This window comes from Musca domestica, unplaced genomic scaffold (assembly GCF_030504385.1).
Source record: "Musca domestica strain aabys unplaced genomic scaffold, Musca_domestica.polishedcontigs.V.1.1 18, whole genome shotgun sequence".
Classification (NCBI taxonomy): Eukaryota; Metazoa; Arthropoda; class Insecta; order Diptera; family Muscidae; genus Musca; species Musca domestica.
The window spans coordinates 10,246,317-10,267,611 of record NW_026712238.1 but is presented as its reverse complement, the minus strand read 5'-3'; the positions used below and the strand labels follow the sequence as shown (position 1 = coordinate 10,267,611).

The 21,295-nt window shown below is 36.3% G+C and overlaps 1 protein-coding gene across 1 annotated transcript in view; it reads left to right on the top strand.

Moving 5' to 3' along the window:
• LOC101887913 (tRNA dimethylallyltransferase) overlaps nucleotides 1–21,295 on the top strand; it is a 311,172-nt gene that overhangs the window by 70,887 nt on the left and 218,990 nt on the right. The window contains exons 3-4 of the mRNA XM_059120930.1: nucleotides 20,052–20,312; nucleotides 20,469–20,593. Of these exons, the coding sequence (XP_058976913.1) occupies nucleotides 20,052–20,312; nucleotides 20,469–20,593 (386 nt within the window). The remainder of the gene's footprint in view (nucleotides 1–20,051; nucleotides 20,313–20,468; nucleotides 20,594–21,295) is intronic.

Genomic DNA, 21,295 nt, shown 5'->3' with positions numbered 1-21,295 from the left:
GAGCTTTCTTTGTTTGCATTGAGGCTGTTTTCAGGGTGTCGTTGTTTTTTTGTTGTTTTGCGGTTCTCCACATTCCATGTTAACACATCTCAACAGCCATGCACAAAAAAGGGTAAAATGTTGCCGATTTGTTTATTTAGTCGTTGAGCTGTCTGCTCATTTAGTTTAACGGTGGGGCAATGAATAGCAATGATGCTCTTTGTGTGTGTGTGTGCTTCCGTTGGGAACATCTGTGGTTAAATAAAGGGCAGGGATTTTTAAAAGTATATTATGAAACATTTGAAATTAATTTAGAAGTGTTTTTTTTTTAATAAAAAAAATTAAAAACTTGAGGACTGATTTATGATAATAAAGAAAATGTCCTCCGGCATTAAAGACGGATTTTACCTATGGGAAAACATTGTCTTTGGGAGAGACATACGATATTGGTGAGCCAATTTGGAATCTACTTCAATCACAAGCCTAAATCCCATTTTGCAGTAATTTTTTCTTGGGAAATTATGGCTGAAACTTCAATGGGTCCTCTGCCACATTGGAAACCCTTTGTTGTCATATTTTGCATTGAATAGAGTATAACTGAATGATTTACCAAGAAAAATCGGCTGAAGCTGCAACCTTGAAATTTGTCACGAATGCAAGTCTTGATGCGTAGGCGTGTGTAAGGCTGTTTTTTATACCCTCAACCATAGTGTGGAGGGTATATATATATTTTGTCATTCCGTTCGTAAGACCCCACAAAGTATATATATTCCTGATCAGCATAAAATTCTATGTCGATTTAACGATGTCTCTCAGTTCGTCCGTCCGTCCGTCCGTCTGTGGAAATCACTCTAGTTTTCGAACGAAATTAAGTAGATTGATAAAAATTTTTACTCAAATGTATATTATATCTGCAGGACTTTTGGTATTGAAAATGAGCCATAAATGTCCATGTTTTGGTATGGCGGCCTTATAATGGTACCTATCGATATTCGATATTTTTATGATTTTAGCGACATTATTCACCGGAATTGTTTCAAATTTGGTGTTTGAAGTTCGTAATGGATACTACAGCATATGACAGAAAATTGTCTCATCAGGGCCACGTTTAGGTATAGGCCCCATATAATGGCACCTCCCTATATTTGGTATTTTGATGATTTTAGCGACAATATTCACCGGAATTGTTTCAAATTTGGTATTTGAAGTTCGTAATGGATACTACAGCCTATGACAGAAAATTGTCTCAGCTGGGCCACGTTTAGGTATATATGATCATTTTAGCTACATTATTCAACGATTTCGCATTTGAATATTGTAACGGCTTATGAAAAAAGTTACCTACGCAGGTCGACTTCGTCGTATAGACCCTAATATAACGGCTATATTAGGTATTTTTAAGATTTTAACAGAATTTTTAACGGATTTTATTTTATTTTTTTTTTTTTTTTGATAATTGCCGAAATCGTCCCAAATGGTGGAGGACATTCAAAGTTCGGCCCGGCCGAACTTAAAGCTTTTTTTTTTCTTGTTTTTGAAAGTTGTACTAAAATTATATAAAAATTACTTAAATGTACTAAAAATTAAATAATTCTGAAATTTCTCTAGTGGAGTGCAGGATAGATGTCCCAATGGGTTTTTAGAAATTCGAAACTTAATGTTGCGAAAAGTTCTAAAATGGTACTAGATTTCTAAAATTGTTCCATTGGTACTATGTGAACGGATAGAGATAAACACTTGAAATTTGGTCGGAAAGTAAGTTTCATATATGAATGTTCTTGAGATATGAAGGTGGTTTTGAAAATACGGACTAAAATTGTGCGAAAAGTACTAAGTGATACTAAATTGGGTATTGGGTGAAGGGATAGAGCTGGTATTCCGAAATTGGATATTGATGTCTCCTTTTGTATCTGGTATTGAAATACGGATGTGGTTTCAGGAAAGTGTACTTTAATTGTACGAAAAGTACTAAATAGTACTGAATTTGGTGTTGGCTGAAGGAATAGAGCTAAATCCTGAAAATTGATACACTATTGAAATTAACATTAGATTTTTTGAAATATCATTAAAAATCGAACATATTTTCAGGTTCTTTAACAAATATTGGAATTTTTACCTAAAAGTTATGGAATTGGTTTGAGAAAATCCATGTTTAAAGGCCTTGAAATAACATTTACGAATCCATTTTCGAAGTCCTTAAAATAACTTATATAAATCCTCTCATAAAATCCTTGAAGTGATTTTCAAAATTCATGTTTCGAGTCCTTGGGAAAATCTTTAAAAGATGCGTTTAAGGTGCCTCACCGAAAAAAACGGTTTTAGAACCTAGGTCTCTTTGAACCCAATCCGTTTCAGGATATTTGGAGTCGATCTAGCAATGTCCGTTCGTGTGTCTGTCTGGCTCTGGTGCGCATCCGATTTAGTCCAAACTTGGTGAAGCGTAATATTATTATCAAACTAAGATCGAGTTCGGAGATAAGCAATATCGATCTACTCCTTCTGGAACCTCTCCCACAAATATTCGAATGCTCCAAATCCTAATATTTACATCAGTGCTAGGCCTGGTGCGAAAATGGACAATATCGGTTCACTCCGCCAAGTACAGCCCCCACAAAGGGCCAACATTTTGAATTATTATAAATCTTATAAATGTTACATGTGAATCCGATTGTCATCAAATTAATATTAACCCAAGGTTTGGTGTAAGTAGGGAATATATCGGATCATTTATTGTGGTACCACTCCCACATAGAGTCAACATTTTGAATATCCATGAAGTTCATAAAACTCGAAATTAACATCCGATTCCATTCAGAATTGCCACATCTCAATATTTCCATCAACACAAGATCTGTTATAAAGACGATAGAGATCAGACCATTCCTTCCGATACATCCCTCACATAGGGTTTAAGAATTTGAAAAACAATAGTGAAATAAGCATCCAAATCCATCCATCCATCTTCTCAAATTTCACACATCCATATATTATTGCTAACGCTTGATCTGTTGTGAAGATGATATATATCTGCCAGTCCCCTCTTGTACCTCACCCACAAAGGGTCACAATTTCCAATACTTATAAGTCGGCGATTCTCTACAACTATATATTTCTCTTAACCAGAAGTCTGATATGAATATGTAGTTTATCGGAATTTATGATTTCGTATATATTTGGATATAAATATTCGATTTCCTTCAAATTTTGCACACATCGTTATTTTTATCTGTCGTTTGGTCTTCAGAAATCCTTGAAAATTCCACGCTTAATAAATGTCTACAAAATTCATTTCGAGTCCTTCAAAATCTGACACTTAGGTAATGCCTTATTTGATAACTAGTTTAATACTTTCGCTGAATAAATCTGGTTCTGCATGCGCTTAAACAACGCTAATTATACAAATGGAAACTCAATGGTTCAAGTAATTGAGGAAATCTTTTTTTGTCTACGCTTGAAGTCTCTTAAAATATCATAACAAATCCTGTTTTGAAGCACCTGAAATGGTCCTTGAAAATCTCATTTGGCCTTTAAAAAATTAAAATTCCCGCTTGAAGTTCTTTTAAAAATCTATGTGTTCTATTTTATTATTTTTTATTATTATTATGAAATTTGAAAAGTGTTGCTCTTTAAACGCCCCGGGCTGTGCTCATTTCTCCCCATTCATAAAATAATAAATATTCATGCAACCGCTTAGTAGTTTTTTTTTTTTTTTTTGTTTGCTGCTCATTTTAAGTTATTGACCGTCGTTTTCGATTAGTGTTGCGTTGGTTTTTTGTTGTTTGCAGTTTTTGTTGAGTCTCTTGGATTATTTAAAAAGGCAATGAATTCTTGTGAAAGACTTCAAGGTTAAGCGGGAATTTTGTGTGCTCAGTTCAGCGCGGTTCAGTTCGTCTGGTAATCGTTTCACACGCTGGCGCACAAAAATCGAGTCGCGCCGCCGCCTCTTAACTTTGATGAGTCATGGTGATATTCTTCCTTTTTTGCGATTGTTTTTTTTTTTTTTTTTCAATGTTGTTGTCGGTATGGGGATCTTGAGCCGGAGATAAGATTGTTGTTTTTTCGCGAGAATTCTGTTGAGCAGGATATGATTGATTGTTGGATGTGTGTGTGTGTGTGAATGATGGTGTTTCGCTTTTGACAGACTCATTGTATTTAAGTGACGAGTGTTTACATGTGTTGGGCTTTGTTTTCACAAAATATTGCAGTCTTTTTTTGCAAACTCACATTTCTTTTGAAAAAATGTCATTAAGAGCCACGAAAATGTCGACAATCGCTCTATCAATTGACTCTGATAAATACATTATCGGGCGGTTTTCGTTGCAATGAGTACCCAATTTTTTTAAATTTTTAACGAATATTTTAGATGGCACCAAAACTTTTTTAAGGTCCAAAAAAAATTAAAGCCCACTAGGCTTAGCGAAAATTTTGGAAGAGGTTCATCTGGCCTTCTATGAGATGACTAGCTAGCCTTCTATGAGACCTTCTGGCCTTCTATGAAAAGTCCTTCTGGCCTTCTATGAGAATACCTATTGGCCTTCTATGAAAAGACCTATTGGCCTTCTATGAGAATACCTATTGGCCTTCTATGAGAAGACCTATTGGCCTTCTATGAGAAGACCTATTGGCCTTCTATGAGAAGATCTATTGGCCTTCTACGAGAAGACCTATTGGCCTTCTATGAGAAGACCTATTGGCCTTCTATGAGAAGATCTATTGGCCTTCTACGAGAAGACCTATTGGCCTTCTATGAGAAGACCTATTGGCCTTCTATGAGAAGACCTATTGGCCTTCTATGAGAAGACCTATTGGCCTTCTATGAGAAGACCTATTGGCCTTCTATGAGAAGACCTATTGGCCTTCTATGAGAAGACCTATTGGCCTTCTATGAGAAGACCTATTGGCCTTCTATGAGAAGACCTATTGGCCTTCTATGAGAAGACCTATTGGCCTTCTATGAGAAGACCTATTGGCCTTCTATGAAAAGACCTATTGGCCTTCTATGAGAAGACCTATTGGCCTTCTATGAGAAGACCTATTGGCCTTCTATGAAAAGACCTATTGGCCTTCTATGAGAAGACCTATTGGTCTTCTATGAGAAGACCTTTAGGTCGTCTATGAGAAGACCTTTAGATCGTCTATGAGAAGACATTCTGGTCTTCTGCTCTTCTATGTGAAGACCCTCGGTTCTTCTATATGAAGACCTTGTGCTCTTCTATGAGAAGACCTTCTGGCCTTCGATGAGAAGACCTCCGGCCTTCTATGAGAAGACCTTCTGGTCTTCTATGAGAAGACCTTCTGGCCTTCTAAGAGAAGACCTTCTAGCCTTCTATGCGGAGACCTTCTGGCCTTCTATGAGAAGACCTTCAGGCCTTCTACAAGAAGACCTTCTGCTCTTCTATGAGAAGACCTTCTGCTCTTCTATGAGAAGACCTTCTGCTCTTCTATGAGAAGACCTTCTGCTCTTCTATGAGAAGACCTTCTGCTCTTCTATGAGAAGACCTTCTGCTCTTCTATGAGAAGACCTTCTGCTCTTCTATGAGAAGACCTTCTGCTCTTCTATGAGAAGACCTTCTGCTCTTCTATGAGAAGACCTTCTGCTCTTCTATGTGAAGACCTTCTGCTCTTCTATGTGAAGACCTTCTGCTCTTCTATGTGAAGACCTTCTGCTCTTCTATGTGAAGACCTTCTGCTCTTCTATGTGAAGACCTTCTGCTCTTCTATGAGAAGATCTTCTAGCCTTCTATGAGAAGATCTTTTAGCCTGCTATGAGAAGATCTTCAGATCTTCTATGAGAAGACCTTTTGGCCTTCTATGAGAAGACCTTCTGGCCTTCTATGAGAAGACTGGCCTTCTATGAGAAGACCTTCTGGCCTTCTATGAGAAGACCTTCTGGCCTTCTATGAGAAGACCTTCTCGTCTTCTATGAGAGGACCTTCTCGTCTTCTATGAGAAGACCTTCTCGTCTTCTATGAGAAGACCTTCTCGTCTTCTATGAGAAGACCTTCGGGGTCTTCTATGAGAAGACCTTCGGGGTCTTCTATGAGAAGACCTTCTGCTCTTCTATGAGAAGACCTTCTGCTCTTCTATGAGAAGACCTTCTGCTCTTCTATGAGAAGACCTTCTGCTCTTCTATGTGAAGACCTTCTGCTCTTCTATGAAAGGCTTTCCGGCCTTCTATGAGAAAATCGCTTCTGCTCTTCTATGAGAGGACTTTCTGGCCTTCTATGAGAAGACCTTTGGGCTTCTATGAGAAGACCTTCTGCTCTTCTATGAGAAGACCTTCTGCTCTTCTATGGGAAGACCTTCTCGTCTTCTATGAGAAGACCTTCGGGTCTTCTATGAGAGGACCTTTGTGTCTTCTATGAGACAACCAACTGTCTTCTATAAATACACCAATTGATCATCTATGAGACAATTGGTCTTTTTCTATGAGAAGACCTTCGGGTCTTCTGTGTGAGGACCTTTGGGTCTTCTATAAGAAGATTTGCTGCTCTTTAATTAGTTGACGTTTTTTGAAAAGACCGGCGGGTCATCGATGATTAGGGCTTTCTGTGACAACAATTTTTCCATTTCTTTGAGAAGTCCTCATAAAACCCATTAGATAAGCTATTCGTCTCTCTAGTGGGTAGTCTTTTTTCTGGAAAATGTTATTGGCAACACAAGAAAAAAAATCATAGAAGTTAGCAACATTTACTCTTTATTTTTATTTACATTTTTGGAAATCAAAATTTTGTAAGTCATGTCGTTTATCAAAATCCTTGAAGTCCTGCAGCTTTTGATAGCAATAATTGGGGCCTATTTAACTCCCGTGAACGATTGTATTTTTGGTTTCTTTACCTTTGGCATTGGTGCCCTTAATGCCGTGATGCATGTCACAGCCTATTATCAAACCGAAAGCTCCTTGTTGGTTGTGGAAATTTTGGAAATTATGCATGATTATGCTGCTGTGGGCCTCATAAATATGGAATTGTATCGCCTTTCGTCCAAGCACTCAGTACTCACCATTTCATTTTGTATTCCGATGTTATTGAACGTGGTGGCTAAACTCTTTGGTGATGTGGATAGTATGGAAGCCCTCCGGTATTTGAAACAATTGAATATGATGGCCCATTCCATTTCAATTGGTTACTTGGCCAGAAGTGAATTCAATATTTGGTTTGGCGGCATTTGGCTTTCAACATTATTGGTGAATTATGGGATTTATAACGAATCCGCAGATGCTGTGCACGGCCGAGTGGTGAAATTGTTTGGTTATATTTTATTTTACTCCTTTGCCACTATCGGGATATATGATGATGATTTTCTGCAGCGTTTGGAGTGGTTTGGCGTGCAAATGAGTGCATAATCGAAAATAAAATCTTCGAGAAAGAGTTGAATTTCGATGTGAAGGCGAGAGGTGTCGATTGGTCTACCATTTACCACTACCACTCATGTAAATGTTTTTGAAAATCACTTATAATAGGGGAGGACTCTATTATATCTGTAAAGGCGAAATTTAGGATGGAGAATGAAAAAACTCTTCAGAATATCTTACCACAGAAGTTCAAAGGGTTTTTTTTCATGGAAATCAAGAAGGTCTTTTTATTGAGCATGAACAGAGGGTCTTGTAAGACAAGAACTTTTGTGGGTCTTGTGAAAATGTTAGACATTTTTTTATTAATGACCTTTAAAAAATTGCAAACCATTACCCAATATTAGGTTAGATTATAGCTGACTTAATTGCAAATATCATCTCGTTTCAGGGTAGCTATCATTCCTTATTAACTTTAAATGGCACTGAAGTAAATTTCGGTATTTGTCAATTAAACAATGCATTAACCTACCCTAAAAAAACTTGGTTTCCGACATAAAAGAAACACAATTAACCCCGTTTACATATAGGCCTACTACTGCCTTCCCAAAAGCTACCAATTATTTGGATAAATATATGTTTCACGTTCATAAACCTGCTGCCTAGCAATAGATTTCAATCGCTGTCTTCACAAGCCTTTACTTGTAAATGTCATCATAACTGTCAAAACATTGAACGGAAATTCACTTTTAAAAAATACATATTTTTGTTGGATTTAATACTTTTCATGTACGAGGCGCTATTAATAATTTGAGGGAAATATATTAAATATTCGGGACTACAATAAAAAGGACAAACGCCATAATTTTTACATTTTTATACCCTCTACCATAGTATGGAGGGTATATTAAGTTTGTCATTCCGTTTGTAACACCTCGAAATACACATTATAGACCCCACATCAACATAAAATCCTATTCGGTATTTTGATGAGTTTAGCGATATTATTCACCGGAAATGTTTCAAATTTGGTATCTGAAGTTCGTAATGGATACTACAGCATAAGACAGAAAATGGACCATGTAGGTCCACGTCTTCGTATAACCCCCATATAACGGTACCTCTCGATATTCGGTATTTTGATGAGTTTAGCGATATTATTCACCGGAAATGTTTAAAATTTTATATCTGAAGTTTGTAATTAATACTACAGCTTATGACAGGTCCACGTCTTCGTATAGCCCCCATATAGCGGTACCTCCCGATATTCGGTATTTTGATGATTTTAGTGCCATTATTTACCGGAATTTCAAATTTCGTATTTGAAGTTCGTAATGGGTACTACCATGGTACAATGAAGAGAAGGTAGGTCAACTTTGAAAAAATTGCAAGTATAGAGGTCTACCTGTTTGGCTTGTAATGTCAGAAATAGTATCAAAATAATAACAAAATCAAACAACTTGTTGCATTTATTTTGAATAAATAATTGAAAACCGCGAAAACTGAATGAAAGGTCAACACTTCTTTTCAAAACCAGGTTCTATATATCTCTTAAAGGATTATTTCGCTACAAAAACTCTAGATTTTGTCGATGCATACGATGAAATAAACATTTTGAAAACATCCGAATTTGAATGTTTTCTGAAAAAAATTTTTGTTATTGAAAAGAAAACACAAACATCAACAAATAAAGATGACATATTAAGCCAAGAAAATAAAAAAATTGAAATCATATGGTATCATAGCCCTACCTTGATATCATTGTACCATGGGTACTACAGCCTATGACAAATATTTTGGTATGCAGGTCTACGACTTCGTACAGCCCCTATATGACGGTAATTTAAATGAATGAAAGCAAAAAATGTCGGAAATAGCATCAAATTTTAGATTTGTTCGAATTGGTAACCTTTGGCACGAATTATGGCCTTCAAACGGCCAATGAAAACATCACAAGCTGTCCGAATGTTGCTCTGCAGTATTCTGGTCCATTTCCGGCGAAGCGCTTGCTTGAGGTGATCGACACTTTAGTATGTTTTAGTGCTAACCTTGCTTTCCAAAATACTCCAGACACAATAGTTCAACGGATTGGTATCCGGAGATTTTGATAGCCATTGTGCGCTGGAAATGAAGCGAGGAGCCTCATTTTGTAACCAATCTTGGGTGGTGCGGGCTGAGTACGAGTCCTGTTTCTTTCTGTTGTGGTGTAAGTTCTTGCACTTTTTGGATTTTCAACGGCTTTACCCCGAGCTTATTTTCCAATATTTGACGAATGGATTGTTGCGCGGGGTTCGATCAAATCGCTTCTTTACTTTTCGAACCATTTCTGCTGATGTTGCTGTTTTCTTCCGTCCGCGGTAACAACGATGGTACGAGACACAAAAGATTTATTCACATTTAAATGCTGGAGTGCTCTAACGATAGCTACTTGTGGTTTTCCAGCCAAATATAAAGAAATTACATTATCACGCTTGAATTCCGTCGCGAATAATTTTTTTCGGGAAAATTCTCACCAAAATGCTTTTGCACGCTTGTAAACAATATAATGAGCTATCACTAGAATAATTTTAGTAGTTTTCGGACGAATGGCTTAGAAATAACCGCAGTCTGAAGTTGGTTGCAGTTTTTTATATTACCTTGTATATTCTAACGACGATTTAGCCTTCTTCATCCGTACGTCTGTTGTGGTCACGCTATAGTCAAAACGAGTTAAGATAGGAAGCTAAAATTTTGCTCAGATCAGTCTTTTGTCTGCCGGCAGGTCAAGTTCGAAGATGGGCTATATCGGTCCACGATATTGTATAGCCCTCCACATGACTCTAGCCCTGATATTCGGTATTTTTATGATTTTATCCACATTTTTCAATGGAATGATTTTAGGGACATTTCTAATGGGAATTGTTTCAAATTGTGTGTTTAAGGTTCGTAATGGTTACCACAGCCTATGAAAAAAATTGCGCATGCAGGTTCACGTCTTCGCATAGCTCCCATGCAACGATACCTCCCAATATTATTCGGTATTTAAATGATTTTACGAACATTATTTAGCGGGATTGCTTCAAATGTTCGTGTTTGTAGCTCATATTAGGAACTACAACCTATGACGGAAAATTATCTATGTAGGTCCACGTCTTCATATAGCCCATATATAACGGCACTTCGCTTTATTTGATATTTTAATGATATTAGCGGCATTATTCACTGGAATTGTTTTCAGTTTGATGATATTAAAGATATTTTTTTACTAGAATTGTTTCAAATTTCGTAGTTGTAGCTCGTAATGGGTACTACACCCTATGATAGAAAATCGCCTATATAGGTCCACGTCTTCGTATAGCCCCCATACAACGGTTTTCCCTGGAGCTTTATTTTTCGACAGAATTTTTTGGAAAATTTTCAATATCTTTCAAAATTGTGAAGGGTATTAAAAGATCGTTCCCGCCGAACTTAGCTGCTTATTTCCTTGTTAGACATAAAATGGCTAAAGATATTTTTTTTCTACATACGAGGTATCGGGTATTTTCTAGTCCAGAATATATGTAATTTATGGAGTCTTTGACGGATATTTGAAGGCGTTTCAAACGAAATAACAAATTTAATATATCCTCTTGTAAAGGTTTTTCATGCAGCGCCTTTCAAACAATATTTACCTATTTCGTGTATCATGAAGATTTAAATGACATTTCAAAAAAAAAAAAAAATCAGCCGTATTTTTTCTTGTGGGGTTCTCAAGAGGTGCAAGAGTTCATTTCTCTTATTAAGGCGGAGGAAGATAAAATCGTGGGCATTTTGTGTAGGATATTTTTGTTTTCGATTACTAGAACTTGTATATAAGTTCCTAGAATGTCACATCACCCATTAAACTTTAGGTTTTTGGAATTTCGTCAATTATTACACCTCCCTTTTGCCCAAGCCGCAACTCCCCATTGAAAGTAAAAATATCTATGAACACGTGTAACACGTTTCATTTTTTTTTTTTTTTTGGATATAGACATTTATGAGAGGCGTTCAGTTTTGTTTGGAGGGGGGTTTCAAATGCTATTGTTGTTGTTGTGTCTAGCACTCAAAAACCTAAACCCCCATCTAAGCCCATCAACAACCATCTTCATTGGTATGAAGTGCGTGTGACAGTAAAGGAATTTGAAATTATTGGTTTTTAATTAGTTCCCAACTAAATACAAGTACAATAGCAACAACAACAATTACTGAAATTACAATACCCACTGGGAATATTTGTTGTAAACGTATGTGTGTGTGCGTATTTTTAATTTGACTACTTTAATGTTCAAGTATGCCTACAATTTTAATATGCCAAAAAAAGTGCGTAAACCATACCACAACCACCAATCTATGGTTGTGATTTGAATTTGTCAATGCTTAGAGATGTCTGACTGGCAGTTTGAATGGTTCGTTGGTTGGCTGGTTGGTTAGTTTGTTTGTCGGTCTCACGGTGGTACTTGGATAGGCTGATTTTTTTTTTTTTTTTGCCAGTTTATTTGCTTCATCGTCAAGTTTAGTGGCACTTAACTTTGTGGGCGATTTTTGCTTTGGAAAAACTGTAATCACAAAAAAAAAAAAAAAAAAAAAAAACAAATAAAAAGGCTGTTTTCTGTCATAGGCTGTAGTATTCATTGCGAACTTCAAATACCAAATTCGAAACATTCCCGGTGAAGAATGCCGTTAAAATCATCAAAATTCCGAATATCGGAAGGTACGTTATATGGGGGCTATACCAAAACGTGGACATACATGGCCCATTTTCAATATTGAAAGTTCTGCAGACATAATACACATTTGATTTTATCAATCGACCTCATTTCGTTCGGAAGCTAGAGTGCATGGTACAAGAAGGAGGTAGAACAGCTTTGTAAAACTAAAGATATACAGCCCTGAGGCTATGCCCGCTTCCTGTCAGACAAGGTGTTTTCATTTTTAAAATGAGTCGAATATAGCGGAAAATGAATGAAATGCCCAAATATTCTCTCAAAAATATGATCCTAAGTGTTCAATTTTTTAATTCCGTGGCAAATCTGGTTAATATCATAAATGCGCGCCCCAGAATTAAAGTTTCTTCCAATCCTTGATTTTGAAAATATTTTGTTTTTATTTTTCAAAACAATAAATACGTACACAAAATTTGCAGAAGTCGGGCAGACTTAGAAAAAAATTGTAATCAGCTGGTAGCTTTACCTTACCTTTTTTTGTACCATGCTAGAGGTGTTACAAACGGAATGACAAACTTAATATACCCTCCATACTATGGTGGAGGGTATAAAAATAAAAGCTTTCATAAAACCACGACAAACACTCCGGTCACTCACTCACACACACACAAACACATAGTTTGCTCTGGGCCTAACTGCCATTGCTAGTTTGAAAATGCCACCACTTTTCGCTTATTTAGTTGATAATGGTCTATTTTTTGATAAATAATTTATGAAGTGTCACGGCTGACAAATCGTTTGTGATTTCATTGAAATAGAAATCTACATGACATTTGTCAATACATTTTGGTCGTTTTTTTGTTTTTTTGGTCATAAATATTTGGCATAAGTTGTCTTGTGTGGCAATAAATTTGCCTAGGCAAACAATTACAGGCTGGCCGGCCGGCTGTCTGGATGAATGACTTGGCTAGCCGGCTGGCTGACGAACTTTGCTAAATGACCAGCGTAGCTTACCTCAGAATCTTAAGTATTTGTTCTATTACAGACAATTATGTCTGTTAGCATAAATAATGTCACAGGCATTATCAATCACCGAAGTTTAACCTTGAATGGTGGTAACGAGATTGAAATTTAAAGTTGTGGAAATAATGGACTGTTCTTAATTTTAAACAAGAATATTTATCTTTTACACCAAAGAATCTTCAAAATATTTCCGTTTAAAATTAACCGAGGAGGATATTTGACAAACCATTTCAAAATGGATCCACATCCAATTTTTCTATCCCAAACTATTTCGATGTCTCCATATGTAAATCCTAGCGACCAACAGCGATCCCGATATAAAATTTAAAAATGACAGCTATATTTTTTCATTCAATACCAACTTTAGTACTTTTCTTACAATAAATAGTACACATTTCCAAAACCTCCTCCATATATCGAGGCTGTACATGAACTGCGACACTAATGCCAAATTTCAGATTTCAAGCACTATCTCTGTACCATATTTAAAGTTTTCGCGGCCTTAAAGTTCAAATTTCCAGAAACCATTATTTCATCGCAGATCATTTCGTTTGTCCAATACAAAGTATACAATTTTTAATACATTTTAGTACTTTAATTGAAAATATTTAATTTGAAACCAGTAAAGAAAGTCCTAAAGTCGGGCGGGGCCGATTTTATGATACCCTACACCACTTTGCTAATTTAGTTGAGCTCCACTTAATAATTAAAAGTTTTTATGGGAGAATTCAATCATACACGCTATGATTATAATTATAATTTAAAATTCAAAGGACTAAATATGCCGAAGCATTTGTATCTTTTAAATTCGGACTTGTATTGCCCATTTGGTGCGAAATTAATTTGAAATCGGACAAAAATATATATGGGAACTATATCCAAATCAGAACCGATCTCGATAAAATTTGGCAAAGATATTTCTGAGCTGTATTTGATATATTTCCCTGAATATCGTTGTTACGGAGTGCATATTACGGCTGTGGGTAACAAATACAATAAATCGGATGAACAATATATATGGGAGCTATAACTATATCTGAACCGATCTTCACCAAATTTGGCATACTACCTTCTAGACTAAAGTCGGTCGTATGTGCCAAATTCCATCCCATTTGGACAAATATTAGACGTTTGGTGCACAATAAATGGTAAATCGGACGAAGTTATATATGGGAGCTATATCCAAATCTGAACCGATCTCGATAAAATTTAGCAAAGGTATTTCTGAGCTGCATTTGCTATATTTCCCCAAATATTGTTGTTACAGAGTGCATATTATGGCTGCGGAGGACAAAAATAACAAATCGGATTAAAAAAATATATGGGAGCTATAGCTATATCTGAACCGATTTCGATAAAATTTGGCATACTTATTTTCAGGCCTAATTTGGTTGTATGTGCAAAATTCCATACTATTCGGGCTGATATTACACGTTTCGTGCACAATAAAAGGCAAATCGGACGAAGATATATATGGGAGCTATATCTCAATTTTTTACCGATTATCTCTAATTTCAATAGGGTTCGTCCTTAGGCCAAACAAATGTTGTTTGCAAAATTTCATCTCAATCGGATAATAAATGCGACCTGCATTTTGTTCACTAGAATACATGGACAGACGGACTGACATGCATAAATCAACTCAGAAAGTGATTCTATGCAGATCATCAAAAGGAACTATGGGTCTCTCTCGTTTCCTTTTGCCTGTTACAAACAAATGCACAAAGACATAATACCCTGACCACCTTGTGGCGTAGGGTATAAATACGGACCTAAAAGGTGCGTATTAAAAGCACCTTTTAAGTGCGTATTTTCAAATGCTCCGCCAAAAAGTGATCCCAATTCCACATTTTAGACCTTGAACTCAATACCATAATTTTTACATTCTTTTAAACTTTGTTGAATGAAAGCAAAAAATGTCGGAAATAGAATAAAAATTTAGAAAAAGTTTAGATTTGTTCGAATTGACCACCTTTGCCACGAACTATGGCCTTCAAACGGCCAATGACACACCGTCACACGCTGCCCGAATGTTTCTCTGCGGTATTTTGGTCCATTCCCGGCGAAGCGCTTGCTTAAGGTGATCGACACTTTGGTATTTTTTAGTGCCAATCCTGCTTCCCCAAATACTCCCGACACAACAGTCCAACGGATTGGTATCCGAAAATTTTGGTGGCCATTGTGCGCTGGAAATGAAGCGAGAAACCTTATTTTGCGAAAATTCTTGGGTGGCGCATGCTGAGTGCGATGGTGCTGAGTCCTGTTGGAACGTCCAAGGTCTGCGGACAAAATATTTGTGTGTCTAAGGCTTTAATACGCCCTCCTGAATTTTTTTGCGATAATATTCGACATTTATTCTGATGCCACTGTCGATTAATACGAGCGGAGAGCGACCATCGGCTGTTATAGCAGCCCACACCATCCCCATCGCCGGCGCTTGAGTTCCAGCCGAAGTTGGCCAACCGAAGTGCACATTTTCAGCTTTGGCAAGTAAACACGACCATTTTGTTTGTTTACAAACTGCTGGAAAGCGAATGTTTTCTCATCGGAGCGGAGAAAACCAAATTCGGCAGTTCACCACTTTCGGCCAAGCGAAGCAACTCCGTAGCTCTCTTGAGTCTATTTTCTTTACGTTGCGGTGTAAGTTCTTGCACTTTCTGGAATTTCAAGGGCTTTACCCCGAGCTAATTTTTCAATATTTGCCGAATGGAATACTGCGATATGTTTAGCTTACGAGTCATTTTTCGGCCACTGCGACGCGGGTTTCGATCAAGTCGTTTCTTTACTTTTCAAACCATTTCTGCTGATGTTGCTGTTTTCTTCCGTCCACTTCCTTGACGTCGGGCTACGCTACCAGCATCACGGGAACGAGCGAAGACACAAAAGATTTATTCACATTTAAATGCTGGAGTGCTCAACCGATGGCCACTTGTGGGTTTCCAGCCAAATATAAAGAAATCACACTATCACGCTTGAATTCCATCACAAATAACATATTTTCTGGAAAATTCTCATCAAAATGCTTTGGATCGCTTGTAAATAATATAATGAGCTGTCACTGGAATAATATTAACAGCTGTCGGATGAGTATCTTATAAATAACAGCAGTCTTAATTTTATTGCAAGTTTTTCATCACACCCTGTATATACAAAACCACCTCCAAATCTCAACCCCAGCAGTGATCCTGCGTCGTTTTAAAGGTCGAAATCGTCACACCCCAATTCTACATCCCAAATGTCTTAAACTTCCTCAATCTTGCAACCCCATAGAAATCGTAAATATCAGAATATCGGAATTATACCAATTTTGGTACCATTTACACTTTTCGTGCACATAAGTACAAATTTCGAAAAACATCCCATATCCCAATGGAGCTGATAATGTTAATTTCAAATTTAAGGATTCCAGCTCATCAAAATTCGAATTGTACTAAATTTAGTACATATACGTACAAATTGCCAAACCTACCCCATATCCCAATTCTACACTCCGACATTAATCTTATTAACAAATTTCAGGATATCAGCTCCATTGGTTCATCCAAATCCAAACTGTGCCAAATTTAGTACCATTTAGTACACATAAGTACAAATTTCCAAAACTACCTAGATACCATGGTACAATGAAGAGAAGGTAGGTCAACTTTGAAAAAATTGCAAGTATAGAGGTCTACCTGTTTGGCTTGTAATGTCAGAAATAGTATCAAAACAATAACAAAATCAAAGAACTTGTTGCATTTATTTTGAATAAATAATTGAAAACCGCGAAAACTGAATGAAAGGTCAACACTTCTTTTCAAAACCAGGTTCTGTATATCTCTAAAGGATTATCTCGCTACAAAAACTCTAGATTTTGTCGATGCATACGATGAAATAAACATTTTGAAAACATCCGAATTTGAATGTTTTCTGAACAATTTTTTTGTTATTGAAAAGAAAACACATACATAAACAAATAAAGATGACATATTAAGCCAAGAAAATAAAAAATTGAAATCATATGGTATCATAGCCCTACCTTGATATCATTGTACCATGCTAGATACCATGGTACAATGAAGAGAAGGTAGGTCAACTTTGAAAAAATTGCAAGTATAGAGGTCCACCTGTTTGGCTTGTAATGTCAGAAATAGTATCAAAACAATAACAAAATCAAAGAACTTGTTGCATTTATTTTGAATAAATAATTGAAAACCGCGAAAACTGAATGAAAGGTCAACACTTCTTTTCAAAACCAGGTTCTGTATATCTCTAAAGGATTATTTCGCTACAAAAACTCTAGATTTTGTCGATGCATACGATGAAATAAACATTTTGAAAACATCCGAATTTGAATGTTTTCTGAACATTTTTTTTGTTATTGAAAAGAAAACACATACATAAACAAATAAAGATGACATATTAAGCCAAGAAAATAAAAAAAATTGAAATCATATGGTATCATAGCCCTACCTTGATATCATTGTACCATGCTAGATACCTCACTCCCACAATGAAATAGTAATTTTATTTCCAAATTTCAGGATTCCAATCCTATTGGTCCCCCCAAAATTTAAATTGTACCAATAGTACAAAAAGGTACAAATTTCCAAAGTTCCTAGAATGCAATAGTAATCTTATTTCCAAATTTCAGCATTCCAACTCTCTCGGTTTATCCTAATCGAAATTGTACCAAATTTAGTACCATTTAGTTCTTTCGTGCACACGAGTACAAATCTGGAAAATTACATTCATATCCCAATCCTTCTCTCAGCCAGGAATGTTAATTTAAAATTTTAGGATTCCACTCCATGTGTTCCTCAAAATTCAAATTGAACCAAAATTAAGTACCGTTTAGTACTTTTCGTATACATGAGTAACACACTTCCAAAACTACCACCTTACATGGACCCTACACCTCAACCTTGATCCCCATTGCAAATTTTAAGTTTTTAGCTCAAACCGTTCACATGATACGAAATGGTACCAAATTTAGTACATTTTAGTACTTTTTGTACACTTATAACGTGAATTTGCAAAATTCCAAATTTCTTTGGTACATCTATCATACATTCCATCAGTGACCCTCATTCTAAATTGTTGTGTTCTACCTCTACTGGCTCCTCAAATACAAAGAGGTACCATATTTAGTACCCTTTCGTGCATGATCAAGCAAGCTCGTCTAAAACTTTTTTATTCCCTTCTCAGCCGAACCTGGCCTTCCACATTAAATTTCCACCAATTGGAAATGTCTACATTTCTCAGGGGAAATTTGAAAACTATAATTTGCTGAGAGCCTACATTAGTTCGCATACCACGCGTTAATGTTCTGTAAAACGTTCTGTAACAGGTATTTATAATTAAATTTGAAAATAAAAGATTCAATTAAAGGTGGAAATTAAATCTACCATTCCCGCAGGAGAACTGAGCGGGAAAAGAGCCTCCCGAAAATTGAGTTCCTCCTTTAAATGACACGCCAACTGTTATTTAAAATGAACTCCAGTCAACACCTCTTCTTCACGGTGAGTGTGGGTTGTGCGGGGGGGCGCGTGTGTGTGTGTGTGTGTGTGTGCCTGTGTATTCCATGGTTCGAGTTTGGGATTTCAACTTAATTTAGTATTCAATTAAATATTCACATAATTATGTTTTAACAACGTAAACGTTGTTGTTCTTACATGAATATCACAACGTCGTAACAGGCAATATTTAAATTAACCACCGAAACGTGTGAGGAATTACAAAAACGCCAAAAATGTTCAACTCTGGCCCTGCCGAGTTGTAGGGGGTTTTTTCGAATTCAATAATGGTCATAAATAATTATTATACCCTCCACCATAGTATGGAGGCTATATTAAGTTTGTCATTCCGTTTGTAACACCTCGAAATAGATCCCACATCAGCATAAAATTCGAATTGAGGTAGATTGATAAAATTTGACTCAAATGTATGTTATGTCTGTAGGACTTTTGGTATTGAAAATGGGCCATGTGGGTCCACGTTTTGGTATAGCCCCCATATAACGGTTCCTCACGATATTCGGTATTTTGATGATTTTAGCGACATTATTCAACGGAATTGTTTAAAAATTGATATTTGAAGTTCGTAATGGATACTACAGCCTAAGACAGAAAATGGGTCATGTAGGTCTACATCTTCGTATAGCTCCCATATAACGGTACCTCCCGATATTCCGTATTATGATGATTTTAGTGACATTATTCACCAGAATTGTTTCGAAATTGGTATTTGAAGTTCGTAATGGATACTACAGCATAAGACAGAAAATGGGCCATGCAGATCCAATTTTTCGTATAGCCCCCATATAACGGTACCCCCCAATTTTCGGTATTTTGATGGTTTTAGCGACATTATATAGCGAAACTATTTCAAATTCGGTTTTTGAAGTTCGTAATGAATACTACAGCCTATGACAGAAAATTGTCTGTACAGGTCCACGTTTTATAACCCCCGTGGTACCTACCTATATTCGGTAATTTGATGATTTTAGCAACATTATTTACCGGAACTATTTTATATTTGGTATTTGAAGTTCGTAATGAATACTACTATGGCAGAAAATTGTCTGTGCGGGTCCATGTTTTATAACCCCATGGTACCTCCCTATATTCGGTAATTTGATGATTTCTACATTATAAACATATTTTTTTTAAGTTTCGCATTTGGTCCACTGGTCCACGTCGTCGTATAGACCCTAATATACGTCTATGTTCGGTATTTTTAAGATTTTAACAGATTTAACAGATTAACGGATTTTATATTTTTTGAAAATTGCCAAATTTGTTCCAAATGGTGGAGGGCATTTAAAGTTCGGCCCGGCCCAGCTTACAGCTTTTTTACTTGTTTAGTTTCTCCTATTGCTGAAAAAATGTGAGTTTTTTTTAATGAAAGCTTCCTGTGTTGTTGGTTGACCCCCCACCCCAACTAACCACCCTGTGTCGAATTTTCTGGTAACCTTTGGTAACGTTTTTAAATTTTTAATTTTCTTTTTTTTTGTACTTTTTATTTATTGTCAATTATTTATTTTTGATTTTTGAAAAATAATTTGTTTGCCTTAACTCATTGTATTGGAATATTTTCCCTTCGACAACAAAAAGATTGAAAATCTTTTGTCCCAATCCAAATGTCCCATTGTGGTTGGTGGCACCAATTACTACATTGAATCATTACTGTGGGATATTCTGGTAAGTCCAACAGCCGGCGAAGATGTTTCATCCAAATCACCATCACCACAAAAAGTTGCTGCTGCCGCCAACGATGCTTCAGCCCTTAAGGATAATGGATCCACTTCAACTTCTGTGGCTGCTGCTGCCACCAATGCTGAAACTGTCGCCCTCAAGTCTGGGAATTTACAAAATGTATGTTTTCATTTTTTTTTTTATTTGTTGTTTAATATTCTTGAATTTTTTTTTTTTTTTTTTTTTTTTTTGGACAAAAACGAAAGTCAAATCTGTAGTTCTGCGTTGTTTTTGCTCTTACCACACAAATGTTTCTCCCTTTTGTTTTCATTTCAGACTCCATTTATAGACCCTGCCGAATATTCGATTTTGTCATCGGTATTGCTGCACAACCATTTAAAGATGATTGATCCCGAAACGGCCAATCGTATCCATCCGAATAATAAACGTAAAATAATGAGGTAAGACGATACATTTTTGGTTGACTTTTGTTTTCCTTTTTTTCATAAAAAAAAGAAAAAAATAAATTCCTTGGGAGTTCAATGTCACCAATGATGATGATGCAAAAAAAAACTTGGTGAAACAGAACAGTGGTTATACGTTGAAAAAAATCTGAAATGATGGATAGCTCCTCAACTGAGATATCAACACGATTAAAAATATCCTCTTATTAAAGTTAGGGGAGGTATCGAAGGATTGGACCTATATTGTCTATTTTGCATGTGTCATAAATATTGCGTAGTGTCATATTTGGACTATATCGACTATATGTCCTCTCTCACTTTATATGAGATATGTGTGTGTACACATACTTTTTGCAAATGCTGAACTCTTTTGGGGGAGTTACCAAAAATAGTGGACTGGCATATCCCATATTTACATTAGATGATTGAAGAAAATCACTGACTTTTTTCGCATTTATAAGGGTAATATTTGTTTAATATTTTGGGGGTGATAAGCACGATGAAGTGGGCCGATATTGTTCATTCTCACACCTGACAAAGCACTGATACAATTTTTAAAGTTTTCCAAGTTTTCGGGTGATCCTTTCTTGTTGTTTGTATCTTTTGGGGGAGGTACCAGAGGGAGTGAACCAATATTGCTCATTTCCGAACTCGTTCTAAGTTTGATAATAATATTACGATGTATCAAGCTCGAACCTA